Below are 26688 nucleotides of genomic sequence, written 5' to 3' on the forward strand. Positions count from 1 at the left end.
TACTTCTGGATTTCAGATGCATCCAGAGGAAAGAGAAATGCTGTATTCCTTAAAATGTGTATTTGCATTGTAGCACAATTCATTAGAAGTAAAAGTATTAAATATGAAAATTTGTAAAAGTTTTTCATAATTTCATTTTGTAAGAGATAAAACTTATGAATACAGAGGTTATCTAACTTCTTGAATAAAGTAATTGGTGTTAGATTGTTAACTCACAGTCTGATGTGAAATAATTATAATTCATTCAAATACAAAAAAAGTTGAAGATTTTCCTTCTGCATAATAGAATTTATTTAAATTCCTTTTATTAATCAGATGTCTGTGAAACAGAGAAACTGAGAAAACATAATTATCCATGTTAGGGTCATTTAGTTCAATGGAATATATAAAGTATGTCATATTTTAAAAAGTAAGGAAATACATTTTTTTATTCCTAAAGAATGAGTTTCCAATATGGTTAAATCTTGATATACTACTTCTCTCAAAGTGTTTGTATTTTTTTGTTAGATTACTCATCTATGTCTACAGTAGGACTTATCTGAGTTTTCTTTCCATTTCCTTTTGGTCACACTATCAATTGTGCATTAAAGTATCAGTCAAATTTGTTGAAAAACTGAACCTTTAAATACCTAAGTTGTTTTTAAAAAATGTCTCAGTCACGAAACATAACCACAGTTGTCATGTTCATCGCTACTCTTACAATGTAAAATTTAGTATAAATTTTAAAAGAAGTGATAAAAGTTATGTGACTACTGACCCATGCCATCTCTCAGAAGTGATACAGAAATTAACCATATACATAATGTTTTAATTAGATTACAATTTACTGTCAAAATTAGCAAGACTAAAACTGAAAATTCAGAATAGTTAATGTCAAAAAATTTTTTACATGAGGAATCTTTAATAAACATTTGATGTATAGAATCCAGTTCATATATTTATTCTATTTAAAAATTTGGAGATAACATAAAAACACCATTTTATTTTTCATGAAAGAGACATATTTGCTGTATCAATTTTGAATAATTTTAAATTTTTAAATAACAGAATTTGAACTTAACATTGTATTTCAACAATTATGAGCAAAAGAGATAATATAAATATAATTAATTGCACTGTCATTTTTTTAATCTTGGAAAAATGATTTGTCAGTTCTGATTTTAAGAACAGAAAAAAATCTAAGTATTATTTATATTAACAATGTTATCATAGTAAGGAAGAAAAATTATAGAAACCCATAAAGTTAAATATCTTTTGAAGGATTTACAATATAATTTTAATTGTTTAAGAGTTTTATAATAAAAATATCCCTGAAGATTCTAGCTAGAATTGGAACAAATATCAACCAAATGCTTTTATCTAGAAGTAAACATATATATACTATTTCCATCATTCACTCAGAGAGATGGCAGAAATAAGGTCAGATTAGTTCATTATTTTTAATTGATCAGAAATTTAGATAATGACTTGGTTACAGAAGAGATGTAGTAAATTATAGGGTATAATTGATGGTAATAAGATTTGAATCTGGAGAAACAAAACATGTATGTGACCTGCTAAATTTCCAATACCATATCAAAAACTAAATAATCAGGAATCAATCAACTTTATTTACAAAAATAGCCTTTTAACTTCATCAAAAGTGTAAGCATTATCAACTGAAAATCCTATTCTATGACTGCTTTATTCTTTTTTTTAAAAAAATAATAATTTTGATTTACTAAAAGGCATAGAGATATAGATCCCGGGTCAGTAATTTTTTCTTTAAGAGTCAGTAAATATTTTAGGCTTTGTGGGCTAAATTACCGGTGTTGCAATCAATCAACGCTACCATTGCAGCACAAAAAGCAGCTTAAATAATACATAAAAATATGGCTTATCTGGGTTCTAATAAAATGTTATTTATTAAAAACAGGTGGCTGCCATATTGGCTGCTAGACTATGGTTGGTTGACTCATTGTATGGACCATCTTGTAGTGATAACTAACACCTAGTTTAAGAAGTAAAAATTATAGTCTTCAATCACTTATGTAAATCTCCCTGAACACATTCCTCTAAAAACAACTATTATAAATTTATCATCTCTATTCACATTTTATAATTTTACCATATATGAATGAATCTCTAAAAAAGACAGAATTCTTGTCCATTTGTGAAGCGTTTTTGTTCAATATTACTTTTGTGAAATTTGATTTCACTACTACATAGTACAACATGTTATAACTGTACCATTTTTTGTCCACTCTTCTGCTAATGTACACTTATGTTGTTTTCAGTTTGTCCTTGGCAAAACACTATTGTTATAAACATTTTATATCTATATTTGGTTGTGTACATATGCAAAAACTACTTCATGGTGCATACATAAGAATTGAATTGCTGAGTCAATGTACTTTTACAAATTCAGCTTTATAAAACAGTGCAAAATTATATTTCGAAGTGTTTGTATCAATTTACACTCCTAGTAGGAGATCTATACCCTTCTAATTATATGGGTTTTTAAATACACATTTTGTACCAATTGGATGAGTTTTAAATATAGTTTGTACCAACTGGATACAGTTGTACATTTTGTACTACTTACTTGATTACAAATATTGTTCAACTTTTTTTGGCCACCTGCATTTTCCTTATCTGCGAATTAATGGTTATCTCTTTTACCCATTGCTCTATGAAATTGTGTTTTTCTTATTGATTCATAGTTTTTGTGCAACCAGGACATCAACCTTTGTTAATTATTGGTGTTAGAAATACATCTTTTCCATAGTTGGGAAAGAGTTCACGTTTATTAACATTGTGGCAAAATTCAAATAACACAAAAATTTGCATCTTAACCATTTTTAAATATTAAGTATATTCACTATGCTGTGCAATCTCCAGAACTTGATCACACTGCAAAACTGAAACTCTGTACCCATTAAACAACTTCCCATTTCTCCCTCATTCCAACCCCTGGCAACTACCATTCTACTTTGTTTTCATAAATTTGACTATCCTACATACCTCATTTAAGGGAAATCATACAATGTTTTGGGGATTCCCTATTTAACTTAGCATAATGTCCTCAAGGACACATCCATCTTATGGCATGTTCTCAATTTTCATCCTTTTAAGACTGAATAATATTCCACTGTATGTACAGATGACATTTTGTTTAACCATTTAGCTACAGATGGACACTTGGGTTGCTTCCACTTCTTGTCTATTTCTATTTTGTATAATGGTGCTATGCATGAGTGTACAAATACATTTTTGAGATCTTGCTTTTAATTCTTTTAGATATATACCTAGAAATGAAATTGCTGACTCATGTGATAATTCTGTTTTTAATTTTTTGAGGAATACCATACTGTTTTCTATACTGGCTACACAATTTTAAATTCCCACCAACAGTGCACAAGATTTCCAATTTCTCTGCACTCTCACCAACATGTTCTCTTCTGGTGTTCTAACAGTAGCTATCCCAATGGGTGTGAGGTGATACCTTGTGGCTTTGATATGCTCATTTTTTAATTGAGTTATTGTGTTTATCTTGTCAAACTGTGGGAGTTCTTCATATATTCTTGATATTAACTCCTCAACAGATACTCGGTTTGGAAATATTTTTTCCCTTTCTGCAGGCTGGCTGCCTTTTCATTCTGTTGATTGTGCCCTTGCATACACAGAAGCTTTTCATTTTGATAAAGTCCAATTTATCTCTTTACTATTACTGACTGTGCTTTTAGTGTAATATCCAAGAAATCATTGCCACATCCAATGTCAGGGAGCTTCTCCCTATGTCTTCTTCTAGAGTTTTATAGTTTTAGTTCTAACATTTAGGCCTTTGATCCATTTGAAATTAATGTTTGCATACGGTATAAGGTTAAGTGTTCAACTTCATTCTTTTGTATGTGGACATCTAGTTTTTGCAACATGATTTTCTGACAAGACTGTCCTGTTGCCATTGAATGCTCTTGGCAGACATGTCAAAAACCATTTGATCATATACGTGAGAGTTTGTTTCTGGGCTAGAGATTCTATTCCATTTGTCTATATGTCAGCATTCCAGTTTCACACTGTTAGGATTACTGTAGCTTTCTAATACGTTTTAAAATCAGAAATTATGTAACTTCTAACTTTCTTCCTTCTCAATATTGTTTGGGTTAGTTGGGATCCCTTGAGATTCCAAAAAAATTTTAGTGCAGATTTTGCTATCTTTGCAATAAATACCACTGGGATTTTTGACAGAGACTGTAATTAAATCTGTAGATTGTTTTGGATAGTATGGACATCATAATAACATTAAGTCTTCCAATCCCTGAACATGGGATGTCTTTCCAATTATTTGTGCCTTCTTTCATTTTTCTCATCAATCTTTTGTAGTTTTCAGTGTACAAGTCTTTTACTTCCTTTGTTCAGTTTATTCCTAAGTATTTTATTCTTTTTGATAATTATGTAAATGGAATTGTTTTCTTAAATTCCTTTTTTGCATTTTTCAATGTTAGTGTATACAAATGCAACTAATTTTTTCAGTATTTATTTTGTATTCTGCAACACTGCTGAATTTAATAGTTCTAACAGGTATTTAGTACAATCTTTAGAATTCTATATATAAGATCATGTCATATGCAAACAGAGATTTTACCTTTTCCTGTCCAATTTGAACACCTTGCATTTCTTTTTTCTTACATATTACTCTGACTTGGACTGCTAGTACTATGTTGAATGTAAGTGGTGAAAGTGGCCATCCTTTTCTTGCTCCTGATCTTAGAGGAAAAGTTTTCAGTCTCTTGCCATTTTGTTAGCTGTGGGTTTGTCATACAGACCCTTTCTTATATTGAGGTGATTTCCTTCTGTTCCTAGTTCGTTAAGTTTTTTTTATCATGAAAGGCTGTTGAATCCTGTCAAACACTTTTTCTGCATAGATAAGGACGATCTTTTTTTTTTCTTCATTACATTAATGTGGTGTCTTACGTTGATAAATTTCATATGTTGAACCATCCTTGAATACCAGGTATAATACAGTTAGGTTACTGTTTTGAGATCTTTCCTTTTTTTTAAATTTTATTGGGTAACAGTGTCAGTGTGTTTTTTCCAGGACCCATCAGCTACAAGTCCAGATATTGTTCTTCAATCTAGTTTTGGAGGGTGCAGCTCAGCTCCATGTCCAGTCGCCATTTTCAATCTAGTTGCAGGGGGCGCAACCCACCATCCCATGTGGGAATCGAACCAGCAACCTTGTTGTTTAGAGCACGCTCTCTAACCACCTGAGTTAACCGGCTTTCCTGAGAGCTTTCCTTTTAAATGTAAATTTTTATAGCTACAAAGTACCCTCTTAGCATTGCTTCTGCCACGTCTTGTAGTTTTGGTATGTTGTGTTTCAGTTTTCATTTGTCTCAAGATCATTTCTAATTTCCCTAGAGATCCCTGCCTCCCCTTCCCCCCGCCTTTGGATTAATAGTTATTTTGAGCATGTTAATTTACACATATTTGTGGATTTTCCAATTTTCCTTCTGCTACTGATTTCTAGTTTATTCCACTGTGAACAGAAAAATTACTTTGTATAATTCCAATCATTTAAAATGCATTAAGACTTCTTTGTCATCAAATCTATAGTCTATCCTGGAAAATGCTCCATGTGAACTTGAGAAAAATAACTATTCTGTTGTTGGGTTCTGTATATTCTGTATATGCTTGTCAGGACCAATTGATGTATAATGTTGTTTAAGTCATCTGTTTCTTTATTGACCTTTGACCTTCTGTTTGGTTGTTCTATCCATTATTGAATGTAAGTCTACTACTATTATTGTAGACCATCTATCTCTCCCTTCAATTCTGTTAATGCCTGCTCAATATATTTAGGAATTCTGATGTTTGATTCATATTAATTTATAATTGTTATATTTTCCTAGTGAACTGACCCCTTTATCCTTATATATTGTCCTTCTTTTTCTCTTTCAATAATTCTTTATTTAAAGCCTATTTTGTCTTATATTAGTATAGCCACCCTTTCTTAGGATAGCCACCCTATTTACATGAAATCTCTTTTTTTTTCCTTCAACCTTTCACTTTCTATCTATGTGTGTGCTTAGATTTAAAGTGCGCCACTTGTAAACAGCATATAGTTGGATTCTGGTTTTTTAGAAATACATTCAGCCAATCTATGCTGTTTGACTGGAGCATTTAATGTACTTGACATTTTAAGTGATTATTGATAGGGAAGAACTAACAATTGCCATTTTGTGAATTGTTTTTCATATGCCTTATAGCATTCTGTCTCTCATTTCCTCCCTTATTGCCTTCCTTTGTGTTTAGATTTTTTTTTAAGTGATATGCTTTGATTCCCTTCTTATTTTCTATTGGGTAAGTTCTATAGATGCATTCTTTGTAGTTTTCATGGGGATTACATAAAACATCTTAAAGTTATATCAATCTATTTAAATTGACTCCCATTGTATATAAAACTCTACTCCTTTACATTTCTGCCCTTCTCTATGATTTATGTTACTGTTGTCACTAATTACATCTCTATATACAGTGCACACATTAGAATAGATTTATAGTTATTTTTATGCTTTTGTCATTTAAATCTTGTAAAAGAATTGAAAATGGAATTATGATAATACAGGTCTTTTTTATCCTCCACATATAAACCTTACTGGAGAACTTTATATTTTCACATGTCTTCAAGTTACTGTCTAGAATCCTTTTGTTTCAACTGGAATGACTCTCTTTACCATTTTTTTCTAGATTAGGTCCCGTGATAATCACCTCATCAATTGTGTATTTTAGAAATTCTTGATTTCTCCTCCATTTTTTGAATGACAGTTGGACTGGTATAGTATTCTCAGCTGACAGTTTTATTTTATTCAAATATATCATCCCACTGCTTCCTGGCATGCAGACTTTCTGTTGAAAAAATGTGCTGTCAGTTTTATAGAAGTTTGCATATATGTGACAAACAGTTCTCTCTGATTGCCTTTAAGATTCTTTCTCTGTTTCTGACTTTCCACAGTTGGATTATAATGTATCTTGGTATGTGTCTCTTTGGATTTATCCTAGTTGGTGTTTTAGCTTCTTGTAACTCTGTGTCTCTTTCTTTGCTCAAGTTTGAGAAGTGTTCAGGCATTATTTCTTAAAATATGCTCTCTGCCCCTTTCTTTTTTCTCCTTCTGGGACTCCCATAATGCCTAATGATGTGCCATAAGTACCTTAGGCTCTGTTCACTTTTCTCCCTTTTTTCTTTTTGCTCCTCTAACTTAATAATTTCAAATGAGCGGTCTTCAAATTCACTGATTCTTTCTTCTGCCTGATCAACCTGGATCTTGAAGCACTCCAGTGAATTTTCTCAATTGAGCTATGTTGTTTTTCAACTCCAGAATTTGTTGGGTCTTTTTATAATTTTTGTCTCTTTGTTGCTATTCTCCTTTCATTCAAAAATATTCTCCTGAATTTATTTAGTTGTTAGCTTGTGTTTTCTTTTAGTTCAGTAAGCATATTTAAGACACATTTTTAAAAATTTTTGTCAAGTCAGAGACCTAAGTTTCTTTAGAGTTACTTTGTGGACACTTATTTTGTTCCTTTGAATAAGCGATATTTCCCTGTTCTTTCTATGACTAGTATATTTTTTGTTGCTATTTGGGAATTTGAAAAAAGTCACCTCTGTTAATCTTTATAGAATGCCTTCGTGTGGGGAAGACCTTCACTATCTAGCCTGGCTTAAAGGCTCATGGTCTTCTTGAACTTTTTCTGGGAATGTGCATTCCCTGGGCCTGTATATGTGCTTTTAATCCTGATCCCTGTAAATACCACTGCTTTTAAATGCCTTAATTTCCCTATGGGTCTCAATCTTGCTTCTTCTTAGAAGCCTTGCGTTTCTGTTATATTCCTTTTCCAATACTCTCTACCCTCAATTGCACATAGGTCTGTAGACCTCCTGCATCTGTAACATGCCATGATATCTGCTACTGCTTTCATTAGCCTGCACTCTACTATCCAAACTGTGCCAACATTCCCATCAGTGCTCTGAAACAGGACAGACAGAAATCAGTCCCTTGGACAGTCACCCGACAAGCTGGAATGCTGCAAAAAAGGTCATTTTCCTTCCATCCCACGAACAAGCTGGGAATTCAGTGATTTGGGAGGAGGTGAAAAAAGGGCAAACAAAATGCCATGAAACTTCCAACCATTTTGAGCATTTGCTTGGTTGCAGCAGCTTCTTAACTGGTTCCTAGAGTTTTAATAAAGCTACTTTGGTCCACATATTGTTATTTATTCAGTGTTTCTGAGAGGAAACAAAGGCCTGGAACTTTCTATTTCATCATCTTACCGATGTAATTCTCCATCTTTTAACTTTTTAATGGTATTTTTTGATAAATCGAAATCGTTTTAAGTATGGTTAAATTCATCAATTTCTACATTTTATGCTACTGTGTCTAGTTAAAAAAACTATGTCCTCTCTTTGGCAATACAGATATTTTTCTACATTATCTTTCCTGTAACATTTGTAGTTTTTCAAATATCTCAGTAGTCACTTTTGTGTATTTAGTGAGAAAGGGTTCAATTTTTTTCTTTTTTTTAATTTAACAAAGGATATCCAATTGATCTAGCTGCATTTATTGCATTATTCATCTAATCCTGCAGTGGCAGTTCTGCCACAGAATGTATGTATGTGTGTGGGATCTAGTTCTGGATATTTATTCTGACACAGTGATCTATCTCTAGGCCACTACCACATTATTTAAATTATAATAGCTTCTCTACCTTTATATTATCTTGGTTATTTTTAACCATTCAACTGTAGAAATTTAAGAAAAAGCTCATAAAATTCTATGAAAATAATATGAGATATTTTTAAATAAAATTCTTACTGAAATTGATGGGTTATTGAGGACCTGAATTACTTCTGCGTGATATTGTCTTCTTACCCTAATGAACCCATAATGATATAGTTCACCATTATTTATGTCTTTAATGTCATTAATTTTTTACAACTCTCTCCATAAAGAATATCAAAAGTACTTTTGTAAAAATGTAACACAGATAAGTAAAATCCATAAAACATGGGTCAATTATTTTAAAGTGAACATCCTTGTAACCACTACATAGCCCATGAAACAGACTTTCGCCAAGTATTCTAGGAGTCCTTCGTGTGTCCTGTCCTAATTACAACCTTCTCAATCCTTATAACAAACCATTATTCTGATTGTTATAACACTCAGTTGGCTCTTCTTTAAAGTTTATCACAAACCTAATTCATAGTTATATCTATAAACAAGTTAATTTTACTAATTTTTACTATCCTTTAAAGCTTTTTTAATTTAGTTTCCCCTTTTCTTTCCCCCCATCTGTTTTGAAGAAACCAAGTCATTTGTAGTGCAGAATTTCCAACAATATTAATTTTGATGGTGGTATTCCCATGGTATAGTTTAAAATACTGAGTGTACATGCTTAATTAGATTCAATTTTATTTTAATTAAGTAATTACCCATTCATTCATTTGGTCACTCCGTCAGTCTTCATGGGTGATGGTATTTTCCACAACTGGTTGTCTAGTCTTTCTTTCTGTGACGTTAGCAACAACTGATGCTAAGATCTATCAATTCCTGAGGGGATGCTAAATTGTAATAATCTAACTCATATATCCTTCCATCATTTATCACATATATTTATATGTCTATAAAGAAAAAACTTATGTCATTAATGATTTAATAACACAAATTACATAATTTACAAAGAAATGACAGGATACATCTTTCCCTTTATTTATCAGTTTCCAAAAGAATGTGTTGGTTCCCTAGCATCCTATAAATTCCACAATCATAAAAAACATTCTTATAACTCATGGATTTAAACACACTCCTGTGTTAATGCCTTGAAGTAATTATACTTACTGATGCTCAAAATGCTCCATCTTTGGCCAATAACAATGTCTTCATGTTAGTTCCTAAGCCTTTTTGACAGTCTGATATCATCCTTGATTTTTGGTATCACCAAATGTTGCAGGTGAATCATGACCATTTCTTGCCCCAATCTTAAAAACATCCATTTTTTCAAATAACTCTGGTTTCTTTCAGTGGCAAATATTTCAAGACTATAATCTGAACTTTAGGTGTGCTCACTGCTACTGACTTGGTCTTTGTGTCTCCGCAAAACAGTAAACAGGGCTAATGTGTGTGTGTGTGTGTGTGTGTGTGTGTGTGTGTGTGTGTGTGTGTAAGATAATTTTAGATTTGCAATGTCCAATTCAAATTTAGAAGTAAATTCTTTCACTTAAAAATTTCCATTTTATATCTGAATCTCCTTTATTTAGTGAGAATCCTGATTTTCAAGCACATGGGATGAAATAATTAGAATGTCATAATTGCTAATTAGTTTTACCCAATATGCAACAATTTCATATAAATACCAATAATGCCACTAAAAATATAATTACTGTCCCCCTACCTTTTTCAATTTTCAAAAAATATAGCCATTATATTCTATACTCTCTCCCATATAACCAGCATTTAGTTAATTCTCTAAATATATCTGTATTTAATGATCATTATGAGTCCTATGTTGACATCTTTCCAGTGGGTTTGACTGCCTGATACTCGTTCTGTAGTAGATTCTTCAGGAGAAGCTCACAGTGACAATATTTCTTGAATTTTTGTTTGTTAACAGTTGATCTTCAGTCTCTATACATGAAGAGAGTTTGGCTGCATTTTCATTCCTTGAGTATCTTAAATACCCTACTTCATTTTTTTTGTAGAAAATATGTCTCTCAAAAAGAATGATGACAATCTGATTCTCTTTCACTTAGAAGTTAATTTGTTTTTTATCTAGATGCCTGACATGTTTTTGTTTTGTTTTGTTTTTTCCTTTTTCTTTAAAGGCCACTGATTTTAGTAGAATGTCTCAGTGCTGGTATCGGGGTTATTATCTCAGATATTCAGTGTATCTTTTAAATAGAATTTTCAAAATTTATTTATCTTTTTAATTCTAAGAGTTTCTTCAAATAACTGATCCTATTATTTTTCTATTCTTTGCTTTGGTTTTCTTCCTTGGGAACTCATACATACGCTGGATATTCTAAATTTGTCCCTCACCTTTTAAAATCTCTTTAATCATTATTTTATTGATAGTAAGAATGTCTCTTTTTATCTTACAGTTCTCTTACGTATGTCTTATCTGTAAAGTTTATTCATTTATTTCTTTTAATTAAATCTTCATTTCTAAAAGGTTTTTCCCCCTTATTTTCAATTCTTTCCAAAGTTTTATCACATTTGTGAGATTCTCTAAATTCTGATCTAAATTGTTCTTTAATATCCTGTATCATTTTCTAATGTCATTTAGCTCCTTTAAAAACTTTTCATTTTTTTTCTAGCATGCTTTTATAGTCTGAGGGCTTGTTTTTCTACTCACTCTCATTTTTCTTACTGCAATATATGAGATTAAGATTCTTTTTGCCGGTTATTATTTTATGTGCAATTAGGTAACCTGAACTGTTAGATAAGTTTTGGGTATTTTTTTTTCCCTTTTCCTTTTCCTTTTCCTTCCTTCCCTCCGTCCCTCCCTCCCTCCCTTTCTCTCTCTTTCTTCCTTTCTTTCGGATCTAAATATCCCTTTCGTTTGTTTTAAAAAATATGACGACCTACTTTCTGAGATCTACTAGCTTTGTGTGTCTTCCCCCGTTTTATTTGGGCTTGCTGGGTTTTTTGTTTTGTTTTGTTTTGTCTTGTTTTGTTGCTCTTGCCCCTTTTTGCTCAGTTTGGATTGTATTCATAGTAGTTTCACCTCAATGTGGGACTTTGCCCTGGAAGATAACTTTGGTTGGTTAATTTCTCATGGGGCCTAGATGGCTCTCACTCTTCACAACCTTACCGTGGAACCCTTAAACTCATATGCTATTACAGTGTGTAAAAGCTTCCTTGTTTTTGCAGTTGTTATTCAAATCAGCCCTCTAGGTTTAGAGAGTAACTGTAAATCAGGATTCTCATATGCTCTCTTGTTTGCCACCATTTCTCCCATGCATCAGCTGATACCATGTATATCTTGAACCTGTTGCTGGATTGTCCAACCAGTCACATTTTGGGGTCCAATGGGATACCCTGTCACCTAGTTTCATTGTAGGCATTCACCTGTTGTTGTTAAAATTATTTCACCATCTGTTGTTCTGTCTGTTTTACATGGAGGAATTCAGGGATATTTAAAAACTATGTCCCCATTGCCATCTACTCTGAATTTGTCATGTCCAGGTTTTTTGTATTATTACAATTTAAAAATAACTTCTGAAATTACATTTAATGTATAATTTTTAAATTACAAGTATTTCTAACTATGTGGCCACATTGTTACTATAAATGATCCTAGTGTGATAAGAAATTATTTACTAGGCTCATTCCTTTTATAATAATATTTTAGTGATCTCTTTTGGTAGAGGTAGAAATTTCATGCTATATTTATGTACTTTAAAAAATATGCTAGTCTTGGAAACTATATTCTTGAATATTATATGATTTTAACAAAATATTTATTAATGTCAGTAAAAATATAGTAGAGAATTTAGTGACATTTCCTGTACTGCTACCATCCTTTTCTAGTATGTTTCAACTTACATACAGCTCCTAAAAGGAGCAGCCTACCTATTACATTTAACCTCTCCCCTCTCACTCACATCAATCTTAACTAATTACAACAGGGGTAGACACCTAACCCAAGGCTGAGCCATTCAGATTTTCTCTTGACAGGTAGTAACTATTGTCAGGTGATGAAAGATGTTTATATTAAAAGCACATTTGGAATCAAGAATGGGATGCTATGTTGGGCTTAGTTTTGATGACTAAGAAAATGAAGTTAGTCTGGGAGAGAAGTGAAAAAATTGAGTTGATACACAGAGAAGCAAAAATCGGAGGCTATGAAGCGGACTTGAGAGTCAATAGGAGTGGCCTGGTTATCGACTCTCTCTCCCATTTCCATCCTGCCTGAAGTCTAGCTGTAGTTCATTTCCTGTCTTTGGATGCTTATGAGACTTTCTGCTGTATCCTTATAATTAAATTACGTTCAATATTCTTGTGAGTTGTGGAGCAAACAAAATGCTCAGAGAACGTGAACAGTGAATTCACAGGGCCACTTTGTGTTGACAGAGTGAAGAAGGACACTGCTGTCATCCACAAACACTCATACACCTAAGATCTTCTCTTCTTATTAACCTGGGTGACTACTGCTTCTTTATTACTAATTATAACTCTTGGCTCACTGTAGTTCTTAGGCCTCCTGAATAAAAATTATCAAGACCTAACCCACTTCCTGACAGTCAGTGACCAATCGAGGCCTGGCCCTACTTCCTCAAATTCAAACTTTAAAATAAGCTCCTTTCAACTCCTTTAAGAGAAGCTCCCCGGTTCCTCTAACACACACTCTCCATTGCTACAGCAAGCCAAATAAACATAACAATTTTGAACCACAGGTTGTTTTGTCATCTTGGGCTGGTGGGGTTTGACACTTGCATACATACCTACTGTAATCTTTATGCATTAGTTTGCAAATTTAAAAACTAGGATTTTCTTAGAGAAAATTTACTAAGTTCCAAATGACTACTACCTTCAAAAATCCTTAATTATTGCCAAGGGAAACATGCATACACCAAAAGAATGTAAGAATAGCTACTGTCAATGAGTGACCCTAAAAGATGTGAACTATATTGATTACTGTTGAATCATACAAGAATAAATATAAGTCAGATTGACTAATAAAAGTGACAAGTTTAAAAAATGAAAGAACATTATTTCAGTTTTTATTTTATGGATGACAATATAAATAAATACCAATTAAAGAATTATCCTATAAGGAAAAATTTAAATGAATACATGTGTGAGTTAAGAAAAACTGAATATAAAATAACATGCAAAAATGCAATTCAAATATATTTTATGGTTACTTAAAATCAAGAGTAATTGCTTTCTCTCTTTGTAAGACATTAAAATATCTTCAGTTACCTAAATCCTACTACACACACACACACACACACACACACACACACACACACACGAGATGAAGTCAAAAGCAATGAGATTTATTCATCTTAAGCACATTTTTTAAATAGAACTATTCGACAGTTGGGGTAAAGATATTTTTATCAGGCAAATCTCCTGAGTTCTTCACAACAGTTTGACAGTTTTTTGTGTCTTTGTTTGCTTTTCCTCCGAGGAGAGAAAAAGTTTATCAAATTAAAGAAAAACAGGAAATGGAATTCAAGAGTGTAAGTTCAAGAATGTGAACATGAAAGGACATGTATTTCCATAGGCTGGGGTGGAAAGCAAGAATGTACCTTGGATGAGTGTAGTAACCAAATTCAAGGGTGCGAATGATCAATACTGGGAAGTCTCACTACACAACACACACTTTTACCCATCTTTCCATATTTTCAAAACTTACCTCTACCAAAAATGATCAGTAACAAAAATAACGTTCTATTCATGTACAAGGAAAACATACTGAATATTATGGACCAGAATCTAAGTTTGGCAATGTTAATATGAACAATAAAAGACTTCCTATTTACAAGTCAAAAATATTTTAATTCATGTTGTATAAGTAAAATGGCACAGGACCACAGAAGAGAAGGCATTAGTTTGATGTAAGAAACTTGAAGCAGGACTCAGGATATGAATAATTTGCGGCAGAGAAAAAAAGAAAAGGATCCAACACAGAAGCAAGAATTGTACAAAAAAACAACAAAATGTCATAATGCATAATTTGTTTGCATGTTTAAGGAATGTCTTCTATTGCAAGAGGATGGAGATGAGTTGAGTCTGAAAAAGGTTATGACTAAATTGTGAGGGATTCTGAATGTTGTTCTGTTATACAGCAAAGGTTTCTAGGTTTTTGGGTTATACGAACTGCCAGAAATTTGGAGGAACATATATTAAGGATGCCAATTTTATATTTTGCCAACTATGGCATTTAAAAAACAAACAAAATTAAAACCTAAAATCTATTATTAAGAAAAATCATTTTAACACAAAAAAGGATATGAACATTGCCTCCCCATAGTCTTAAAAATAAAATATACGAAAATTCTTTGGAGGCAGAAAGGTTACACAATAAAACTGTATTCTGCCAGGTGAACACAAAGTAAGCTATCATAAATAACTTGGTCCAGCGTCTCATTTTTAGCATAGCCATTTTTTAAAAACCCAAGAGGCATATTCTTAAAGCTCGTTCAACACAATTCAGAATATCTGAGGCAAACTTAGAGATGCCCAAGAAAAATAGCTCTCAATTACCCAGCCATTTCTCCTACATCTCTCTGCAAAGCTGGGAAGAAATAAGAAACAGTCCAGATATATGGCCATGGAAAATTCTGGATAGGGAGCTACATATGTGCGGTCCTGAATGACCAACACAGTGCAGTTAAAAGTTATCTGATAGCAATACTTTACATTTTAAAGTTGTCACAAACTATCACTGAGGAACCAGTAATGTGTCTTATAACTTACATCCTTTGCTTTGACAGCTGGGAAACAGTGCTGAATTTGTGCCCCAGTTTTAATAACAGTACAGGACCCATTACTAACATTGCTACATTACTAAATTATTCTGTGTTTATTTTAGTATGTCTTTGATAACTATGAATTTATTCTGTAAATTTGTCAAATCAGTTTAGGAAAAGGTATACGTAAATATTGAAAAAATAAAAGACTTCTAGGGAATGAGGAATTATTTAAGATTCATTTTTTCAATAATACTTATTGAAGTTTTTTCTTATTGCCAAAATAATGTTATAGGATCAATGCCTTGACAATTCTCTTTGCCTAGAACAATGCTCTTCTAGGAAGATAGCTCACCTCCTTTAAGTCTTTGCTCAAATGTAACTTTCACTATTGGCCTATTTAAAATCAATCACCCTCTTCAAAACTAATACTGTCCCCCTAACAGAAACCTAGTGTGTAAAACCGGTTGAGACAATGATAGAACAGGCACAAGGAAACTTCTACAATAAGTAGAACGTGAAAAGCAAAAATATATACATGAGGCTGCTAAATCAACGAATGGCACCTAAAGCCATTATTCACTCACAAGGATCATCTGGCTTTTGGTTACCGTTTTCTGAAGTTCACAAATATTTATAAAACAAAACTTTTTAAAAAAATAAATAAAGCTTCAGACAAGTTTTTCAAAGCTACTCTCTTCTATTAGAGGCTCATAAATTACAGTTGATTTACCTTCTTTGCCTCCTCACTCCGTTTAAGCTGCTGTTGAGTAAGACAACAGATTTACCAATTCCCAGTTCAGTATTTTTTTACATTATCTTAGTTAAGGATTCTCATATAACAAATGTTATGTGAATAGGAAAAGTTACTTAAAGAAGACTGGCTTTTAGAGTTAGAAGGAAATTTTAGAGACACTTGCTTAGGAAAGACGCCATCCTAACGAAGCATATACATCAGCCCTGAAAGACTGGGATCACGAGTCAGAGCCTCCCATTCCAACACTTTTCCCAAGTTATTCACTCTGTTATTAGCTGTGCAATAACAATGACTGTGCAAACATGCTATTTAAAAACAAAAAAATGAATAAGGAGGAAGCACACAAGTATATGAATATCTTATTAGAATTTGTGGAAACAATGTCTTCATAGTTTTTTGGCAATAAATATTCCTCCAGAAGTACAAATTATGCCATGATTAATAGGTACATTATAAGAAACTAAAATAATTAGAATAGAGAGAGAAATCATACCTTCTATCAATAGCTCTTGTCCATGACTGCCAAGAAGTGTACGAGATAGGAATGGGGCAAAGTCTACAAAAATTTCACGAAGAAGAGGAGCAACTTTTTCTAAAGCTCTTTCAAGTTTTGCAGTGATGCTGTTGAAATTAAGACATAAAGACTAGTAAATATAATTCAAAATAAAAAGTGAAATAGACTTTACTTCTAAATTAAAATCTTTGAAAATCATAAAAGTCCAATTCTAACCCCCTGAAAAACAACAGCTTCATGTAGAAGGAATATCCGGTACATTTTTACATCAGTCATAAGGCTACTCAAAAGATGGCAACTAAATTAGAATGACTATACGGTGTAAAGGAATCGGGGTTCTGTAACCTTTGAGGGCCACAGACTCTATTCATAGCTCTAGGAGCTTCAAGAGAAGAAGTTCTTGTATGTCTTCTTTGTCTATTCTTCTATCCATCAAAGAAAATGGTTTTGAACAATTACTACATGGATCACCGTGCCAATTACAAAGAATTAACTCTTGATCTCGAGTTCCCTGAAAATTCCCCGAGAAGCTAAACAAATAAGAGAAGAACTGGAATTCAGTGTAACACAGTTGAATTGCTTTGACAAAGTAGGCAAGTTTCATTGCATAAGCCCACTTAGTTTTATTTACCAATCCCTGCATTATTATTTATATTGTTCACTATTAAGTTTTAAGTTATAAGGCCTTACATAATACATAAGCACTGTTTGACATTCTTGAAAACACCTGAAACAGTATATATGTAAAAGAAAAAACATGGGTAAAATAAATAATTCTGCTCAGGCAAATAAAAAAGTGCTTTGGAGTAAGGCTGCTTAGGTGACCGTGGGACATTAGACTGCCTTTGCCTGCAAACTTACGATGCTCACAATATCCACCCCTTGAGCATTAAATGAGCTAAGGCGTGTGACATGTACAGAAAAGTACCTGGACACACTAAGAGGTCAATAATGGTAGTTCTTATAACTGCTACTTTGAATAAACACACCTATATTTACTCTTAACAATGTGACTGATATATTTTTAAAAATCAATTAAGTAATATAATATTGGATGGCTTCTTCTACACGGAAGATATGTACAGTAAGGAATTAAACAATGCGTCAAAATAATAAAAGTTCTGCCACAATGCCAAGTAACATTTTTGTTTACACATGAGGAAAACATAATCACAAAAAGGTAATTCATCACAGAATAATTTGCAATATATTAGTGATATTTAAAACTAAACTACTGCATGTTTTTAAAGCAATTAAATGTTTAAACAGGGATTAGGAAATAATCTGGGATTAGGAAATAATCTTTCCTACTTTGAAAAGAGCATGATCTGAATCCTTTGTATACACAAAGCCTCACCATTAGCACTTTGGCTTTGTCTCCTCTCACCTGGGTCAAAGCTTTAGAGAAACGAGAACTCAGGAGGAAACTCAGATTTAGGCACTTCCATAAATACTTAAAGTATTCTGGAGGTACAACTCTACACAGGAAGAAAAGACTTGTGCGGTCCTTCCCTGACTTACAGCAGATAAAGAGTTTTCAATATTCTCCCCTACTCTGTTATTCCTGATGCAAGCACCTACTTTACGCAGATGGTTCTCATACTTTAGTGTGTAGGTCAGAATCAACTGCAAGGCTTATTTAAACACAGACTCCCAGATCCCACCCCCAGAGATACTGATTCAGCAGGTCCCTGGGTGCACTGTGGGAATTTGCACCAACCACAAATTCTCAGGTGGTCTAATACTGCTGGATCAGGACATACACTTTGAGAATAACTGTTTTAGTGAGAGTATGTACTACTAGTAAATTGTAATAAAACAGCTAGCAAAGGAACAGCTACCTAAAGTCATAGAATAATAATAAGTTATTTCTGACTTTTGGTGAATATAGACAGAACTTCTTTTTTAGATCTACTATTTCAGTCATTCCTTCTAATCTCCAGGATCAATTCTTAAGACTCTTCCCAGCTAAAGTAATCCCCTCTACTAAGGAAAGCTAAGGAAGAATGTCAAGCGTGAACCTATGAAAAGGAAAAAAATATCTAGATATAATTATGATTGCTTTTGCAGCTGAATTCTGTGTGAAGATGTGGATATTTATTTTTAGTTAAGATTAATATAATGAGAGAAAAATTCTAGATTTATAAAGGTTCACATCATAGTCATAATATTGGAATGCAATATACTAACTAGTGAGGAACAGTTTTCCCTAGTTTAAAACTTTTTCCTTATTTTCCAGGTTTATGTATGCTTAGGGCAGGGGTGTCCAAACTGTTTTCAACGTTTTTTACCAAGGGCCATATGCAGTAAAATACACAAACAGCCGGGCCACTCACTCGAGGTGAAGTACGTATTGCCTCACCTGGTTTATTTAAGTAAACTAAATATATTTTTGGAATTTGCTGCGGGCCAATTAAAAATGGATTGCAGGCCGCAGTTGGCCCGCAGGCCGCAGTTTGGACACCCCTGGCTTAGAGGCTTCAGAACTGCAAAAATACAGTTCTTGGTGATTAAGTTAAATATCAAATGGAAACTAATCTAAGCAACTAAGTACATGTGCATATGTAAAAATATATTAATTACCTTGACTAAAAGGTAATGGATAAAAACAGACATTTCTCAGTGAGTGAATCCCTAAAATAAGATTTTTGTAATTATTTTCTTATAAAATTTAATAGCATATTAAATGATGCTTATACATATCATGTTGCAACCATAATTTTAATTTTCCATTAGGGAACAAACAATGCAACATTTTGCCCAGCAAGAGATCAAAGCTTAAGTACAAAAAAAAAATCATTATCAAGTAATACTGCTAGATTTCTCTATCATATAAGAACAAAATCTTCTAAGTGAAAAAAATTACATCATCGCCTTTTTACAGTGCAGAAAATGGACATTTTTGTTGTTGTTAATATTTACAAATTCCTCACAACGTATTTTAAAGGAAAGTAAACACTTACGTGATCTTCATCCTTACATAATTTAAATTCTCAAAGGAAATGGTATAAATACAAAACAGCTTTACACCCTCACCTGGCAAATAACCACCCAACATAAAGAAAAACAAAAACAAAACTTTTGCGCTTTTATTTTTATTTGAATTCTCATCTGAGAGAAACACACAATGAAAAACTCCTTTTTCACATTGGCAAGGCAAATATGAAAAATTTATCTGTTAACATGAAAAAAAAAAACCAATTAAATGAAACACATTTTAACAAGGGAGAACTCCTTGGCCATCCATCCTCCAAAATAAATGAATTATTCACTACATTTAGAATATACTTTTATTTTAAAAATAGAAATAACATTTAATTACCAGAAGAAAACCAGGTTTTGCAGAAAATAGTTTTGTAAGAAAATTAGCATATTTTAATTAATTTAGGGAAAATAAACTAAGTAGTAATTTTTCAGTTTCATTTGAATGTTTATGCTCACTTACTCAAAAGACATTCATTTAGTCTCAGACATTTTTTAACACAGAATACAAAGGTGCACTAGATGGAGAATTTGCCCTACACAGACCTTGAGTGAGGTTTATAATCTTAACACTCTAGTAACTCCTTATTATTTGGGAAAGTTCTTAAGCCCTAAATATAAAATTTGTCAACTCTAGGCTGAAATACAGTGTCTCAAGCTATCCATTCTCCTCTCCCTACTCTATTCTTTTTCATTTCCTTCAGTCACATTAATGATGTTTGTGATGCTATTTGGACTTTGGCTATTTTTCTTGATAGGAAGTGTAAATTCTTTTAAGAAAGAGAATTACTGATTTCCATGAAGAAAATTACTGTTATCACTTGGGGAATTTATCAACTACTCTAACAAAATTACCAATTGTAGGAAAACAAAACTATTCAAAGAAAATAATAATGCTTTAGATGAAATTCTATACCTCCAATGCTTGGATTAAAACAATATGACTTAAAACAAGAGTTTATTATTATGGTTTTAGAAAAACACAATTATGTATTCGCCTTTATCTGTATTAAGGAAATCTCATTTACAGAGATTTATAAATTCTAAGACATTTATTTGAATAAAAGTATTATTAACTGGTGGGAGAAAAAAAAGGTAACAAAAACCCAGGGCTGCAATTATTATCAAGTCTTACCAAACGTAACTGATCTGACCTGGAGATCTATCCAAGGCCAAGGTGATTGTAAACACATGAATCAGCAAAAACTGTAAGATTTACGGTTTCTTGTTTTTTCTAAATAAATCCCCTTTATAACTATATTTCACAATAGAGTATTATTTTCAAATGTTTTAGAATTATAGAAAAACATAATAATTTAAGAAACTGCTTACATTGTGAGTTGTATTTCAATGAACTCCCTTATAACTTCATAAAATTATAATTTTTATTTACTTTTGATTTTATATTTTTGTATTCTAGATCCTTCGCATAATGTCAAAAATATTATAAATACTTAATAATTTAATTTGGTATATTAAAGTTCTTAAATTTCTTCATTTCTTAAATCATACAAAATAATGGGTGTGTCTAATAATAAATTTAGAATGAAAATAAATAATTATGTCTCTTAAGCAATGTCCTACAAGATATAGCTCAGATATAAAGGAAATTATTACATTTGTGAATAATGTACACATGTGTACATTCCACAGTAGATTATTCCACAATGTCTACATGTGAATTCCACAGTCGATTATATTAATTGAATACTGTTATGTAAATTAGGAAATGCTGGTAGAGGTTAAGTGAACTACTTTGCTTATGTAAAATTAGATGCAAAGATTAGGAGAGTATTAATGATAGCAAAACTATATTATAAAGTTAAATTCTTAATCAGCTGCATATTTTGACTATTAATTGACAAACACTGACTTTAAATATTTTGTCTATATTTCACTAAACTTAAAGTATGAAATATAAACATATTAGTTGATGAGAGATCTCAGAATGTACGACACTGGAACTTACTGATAAACAGTTTCTTTAAATTATAAACTTTAGGATTGCAGCCACTAAGCAAAACATGCAACTGAAAAAATTCTTGCTCATTTTATTTCCTCATGATCTTTTAAATTAAAAACTGGCATTTTCTCCTCATTCTTCCTTAACAGAATCATATACATTTTCAAATGCATGATGTACTGTTTAAGAAAGTAGATAAAATTACAAAAACACTAAGAAACTAAGACTAACTGGAATTTTTTTGTGTGCAAGAAGTTTACTCTTTTATGTGGTGAACTAAATTTGAAATACATATTTTTTAAGTTTCAATAAGTGCCATGCTGATATATCTTTAGATAATTATAACAGCTTCTTTAGAGTGCAGTTTTAGAAATTGTCAATTGCATGTTTTGTAGGCAGAAAGAAAATGAAAGAAACTGAAATAGAATTATTATTTCCTTTCTAGTCAATTAGTTAAATAAAATGACATGAAAATTAACTATACTGGAACAAAACTATAAAGTCCAGAATATATGTCATTTCACTGAGACAAAACAACAAACCTAGTAATATAAAGAATAAAGGTAATTGTGTTTTAAATAAGGGATATAAAATTGAATAAAACTTTTCCTATTAAATAATAATTTAAATATATTATAAAAGAAATGTCAATGTAGTAGGAAACTGTGAAGGGTCAACAAAACCCCCTTTAGGATAAAGATCTTCGTCCCCTGGAAAGTTCAGAGGAGGACTGCTGGGTTATGGCTCCCAGTTGAATCCCTCCCCAGAAAGAACCTGTCTCACCCACAGCTAAGTCCCCTCATCAGGAGCAATCCGTGTTCAAACACTAGTCAATGAGGAGATAAAAAGGCCCAGGACCCTTGACTCAGTTGAGGACTTCTGGAAGAACCATTCCTCTTCAGAGCTTTCCCGAGGCATGGCTTGACACCTCCCTTACAAGTGCATCACTTTTCTTTCTGACCCATCCCTTCGCAATTCCTCACAGGTGGTGTGATCAAGAACAGTCCTCAGTAAGCTACCTGTATACAATGCTCTATCTACGAATTCGTTTCCTGGGGGAGCAGTCAGTTAATGAATGTGTTTTAGTTTAGCACTTGGTTCACATAATATTTTTTGAAAATACAAATTGAAAAAATCATTAATTAGGACTATGAACTTTTAAGGAGAAATAGAGTACTTCCATTTAGGTTGTAGAAAGCTGGAGAGGGTCACTCCCACACTAATCACAAGAGAATGTCAGATAATGTACAGAATTATAAAGTTGTTAGAACCTGTCAGAGAGCTGAGTTATCAGGCCAACCAACTGGCCTTGAAATCTGAAGAAAGACATGAGAGGGATGCAAGAACTTGCTTCCTTGGGGTGAAGCATAGGAAGAAGAAACACTGGGGACCATATAAACTGGTAAGAAATCAGCTAAAACTTTTAACAAATTGCTGAAGTCCAAGTGTGAGCTAATGTGAGAGAAGAAAACCTTCCGAGCTGGAGACACAAAGGAAGTTTGCAGTAGCTCGCAGGCTCTTCCCCACAATCCTCACCATTCCTCAAGAGGAAAACTGGGACCTGCATGGAAGTCTGAGGAATTTCTTCACTGCTGTAGGCTAAGGGAGGCAAGCAGTAACCACATCTTTTAGCAGAAAAGACACAAAGCCCAGCTCAGATCCTTCTTCCCTAATCCTCTGTGAAACAAAGCCCTTACATCTGAGAAAAGGACAGTAAAGCCATTCACTTGCAGGGGACAGGAAAGAGCCTTTTGCAGGTGGAGAAAGGAAATAGAAAAAAAGCTATCTAAGGGCAGGGCAGGGCTTTACCCTGAGCCCTGATATTTAGATATTCTCCAACCACTTGGGAATGGGCAGGATCAGTGGAAAAGCTCTACTTCCAAGACCCAAGGCAGCACCTGCCTAAAGCCAAATCTGAACCAGAACAACATAAAACAGCCCATGTCCCCCAAAGACCAGGCTTGCAAGTATCCAATAACAAATAACAGCAGACTACTGTAGCAGAAAGAGCCACAGTGTAGAGAACCTCTTTGAAGTGCAGGATCAAAGGAAAGCCTAAAGGTGAGGGTAAAATAGGAATACTGAGTAAAACATTCTCACAAACCAGCCCCTAGATTAACACAGGAAAAGGTAGATAAACTAAAACCACTCAGAGTAACTAAAACAAGGAAACAGAAACCTAGCTCAGCTCCTGGATAGATTGCCTTAACTCCCAACATTAAAGGTCGAGCATAAGAGGCAAGCCCATTTCCAGCATAAATACTCTGAAAGTTAGTCACTACTGTCCCATACACAATGTTCAGTTTTCATGCAAAAAAATAAGACATATGAAGAAGAAACATCAATGTAGTCAGAATCACAAACCAACAGAATCAGACTTACAGATAACCAGATGCTGGAACATCAGACAAAGAATTTAAAAATAACGATAATTGACATGTTAATGACTTAATTAACAGTTGAAAATATAGTCAACATGCATAAACAGATGGGGAATTTCAGCACAAAGTAACAAACTAAAAAAGAAACAATGCTACAAATGAAAAATACAGTGAAAGAGACAATAACACCTTCCATGAGCTTATCAATAGACTTAATAGCACCAAGGAAAGAAAGAGAGAGAGAGAGACAGAGAGAGAGAAAGAGAGAGAGAGAGAGATTGAACGTGCATTCAAGAGCTACAAAACAGCATCAAATAGCCTTATCTAGATGTGGTTAGAATCCCAGAAGGAGAAATGTGGTATGCCAAATAATGGCTGCCCAAAGGACACCAAACCATAATCCCTGGAATTTGTGAATAAGTTATGTTACATGGCAAAAGGGACTTTGCAAATGAAATTCAAGTTATGTACATTAAGACAGGGAGAATATCCTGTGTTATGTAGGTGGGCCCAATCTAAATACAAGAACCTTAAAAAACAGAAAACTCTCTGGATGGAGTTGGAGAATTGTGGAAGAAGAGGAAAGCACAAAAGGTGTGTCAGTAGGGGAAGTCAGAGAGAAGGCAAGTGTACGAAGAATGTGATACACTGTCACTGGTTTTGAATGTAGGGTGCCATATTCAAGGACTGGAAAAAGAACTCCAGGAGCGAAGGGCTCCCTGGACTGATAGCCAACAAAGAATTAGGGTCCAGTTCTATAGCTCCGTGAAACTGAATTTTGCCAACAACGTAAATGAACCTAATGTACTTCCAAAGCCTCCAATAAGGAATGCAAACACCAGGATTTTAGCCCACTGTGATGTGACCTCCACTGGATTCATAATGTACAGAGCTATGACATAATAAATGGGTATTGTTTTCATGCTGCTAAATTTGCGGCAATTTATTATAGAGGCAATAGAAAATGAATAAATGAGATAGAGAAGTTAGGGCAGAATATGTGAAGAGATAATGAACGAGTTTTCCACAAATTATAAAGGCCCTTAAAACATGGATGTAAAAAGCACAGAAAAACAAGCAGAATAAAAATTAATAACCTACATTTGTCAAAATAAACTATTGAAATCCAAATATAAAGAGAAAATTTGAAGAAGGCTGTCAGAGAATAAAGATACACTATAAACAGGAAAAATTGCAAGAATGACATTCTCATTAGTATGAGGGTCAGAAGATAATGGAATGAAATCCATTTCATAAATATGTCAGCCAAGGAAGGCAGGTCCAAGGTGAGAATGTAGGAGAGCATTAGCTCAGCCTCCCAAGAACACACAGATTCAGAGCGATTTCTCCTGAGAGCCTACTGAAAAGCTTCTGCGCAACAAACAAAAGAGAGAGAGAGACCACATAGAGAAGGTTGGGGAACCACAGAGCAATCTGGGGACTGAAGGAAGTATCCAGGATTGGAGAATCCAGTGGGTGCTATTGTTTACGTTTTTCCTTGCACTTGGATAGTGGGTGGAAGCTCTACCCAGGTTGTCTGGTGCATCTTCAGGGCCACTACAGCGAGTCCCCAGCCACCACTCCCAGAGCTAAATCCCCAGAAACAGGAAGATGCCACAGCACGCATACGAGGGGCTCTTCCACCCAGATATTGATCCAGCAGGTACAGCAGGGCTCGGCTGCACAGGCATGCAGGGTTCCCCTACCTGAAGAGAGTGAGGAGCTAGAAAATCACTGTGGTATCCACATACAGGGCGGCTCTGTCCAGAGTTATGGGGTATCGCAAAGAGTGCACTCAGAGCAGCTCCATCCAGACCCGGCTCAGGTAACAGACAATGTAAGCATCAAGGCACCTCATGCACACCAGGCTCCTACAACTAGAAGCCACTCCTACTGGTCAGGTGCACACCAAGCAATGCATGCACATGCCCCAACTTCAACCTGTATGCCAAAACCATCAGCCTTATTTGAAGAAATAGTGGCTGATAACTTTCCTAATCTGGGGAAGGAAACAGAGAACCAGGTCCAGGAAGGAAAGAGTTCCAAACAAGAAGAACCAATACAGACCCACACAAAGACATACTGTAATTAATATGGCAAGAATTAAAGATAGAGACAATTTTGAAAACAGCAAGCAAACAAGTCACTTACAAGGGAAACCCAATAAGTCTATCATATCAGCTGATTTCTCTGCAGCAACTTTAGAGGATAAAAAGAAGAGGCAGGACATCTTTAAAGTGATGAAAGCAAGGAACCCACAAGCTAGAATCCTATATCCTACAAGATTATCATTCAGAATTGGAGGAAAGATAAAGTTTCCTAAACAAACTAAAACTAAAGGAGATCACCATCACTAAACCAGATTTACCAGAAATGTTAAAGGGTCTTCTTTATGAAGAAAAGAAAAAGGCCATAACCAGAAATGAGATACAGGAAAGAAAATAATCTCACTGGTAAAGTCAAATGCATTATAAACACAATGAAACAACCACTTAAAAACCTAACATGAAAGTTGAAAGACAAAAGTAGCAAACTTAACTATAAGTAAAATAAATAGAGATACACAAAACAAAGATGCATAAAACATGACATACAAAACAATGGTCGAGGGTAAAAATTTAGTGCTTCATGGATGCA

At 33.5% G+C, this 26688-nt stretch overlaps 1 protein-coding gene and 1 long non-coding RNA gene across 2 annotated transcripts in view; one reads left to right on the forward strand and one right to left on the reverse strand.

The window, feature by feature from the left end:
- The window catches only part of NBEA (neurobeachin), a 658659-nt gene that overhangs the window by 364317 nt on the left and 267654 nt on the right, over positions 1-26688 (reverse strand). The window contains 1 exon segment of the mRNA XM_033103847.1: positions 16705-16832. Coding sequence (XP_032959738.1) covers positions 16705-16832 — 128 coding nt within the window.
- The window catches only part of LOC117021089 (uncharacterized), a 160798-nt gene that overhangs the window by 15757 nt on the left and 118353 nt on the right, over positions 1-26688 (forward strand). The gene's annotated exons all lie outside the window — the stretch shown is intronic.

Source organism: Rhinolophus ferrumequinum, chromosome 4 (assembly GCF_004115265.2).
Source record: "Rhinolophus ferrumequinum isolate MPI-CBG mRhiFer1 chromosome 4, mRhiFer1_v1.p, whole genome shotgun sequence".
Classification (NCBI taxonomy): Eukaryota; Metazoa; Chordata; class Mammalia; order Chiroptera; family Rhinolophidae; genus Rhinolophus; species Rhinolophus ferrumequinum.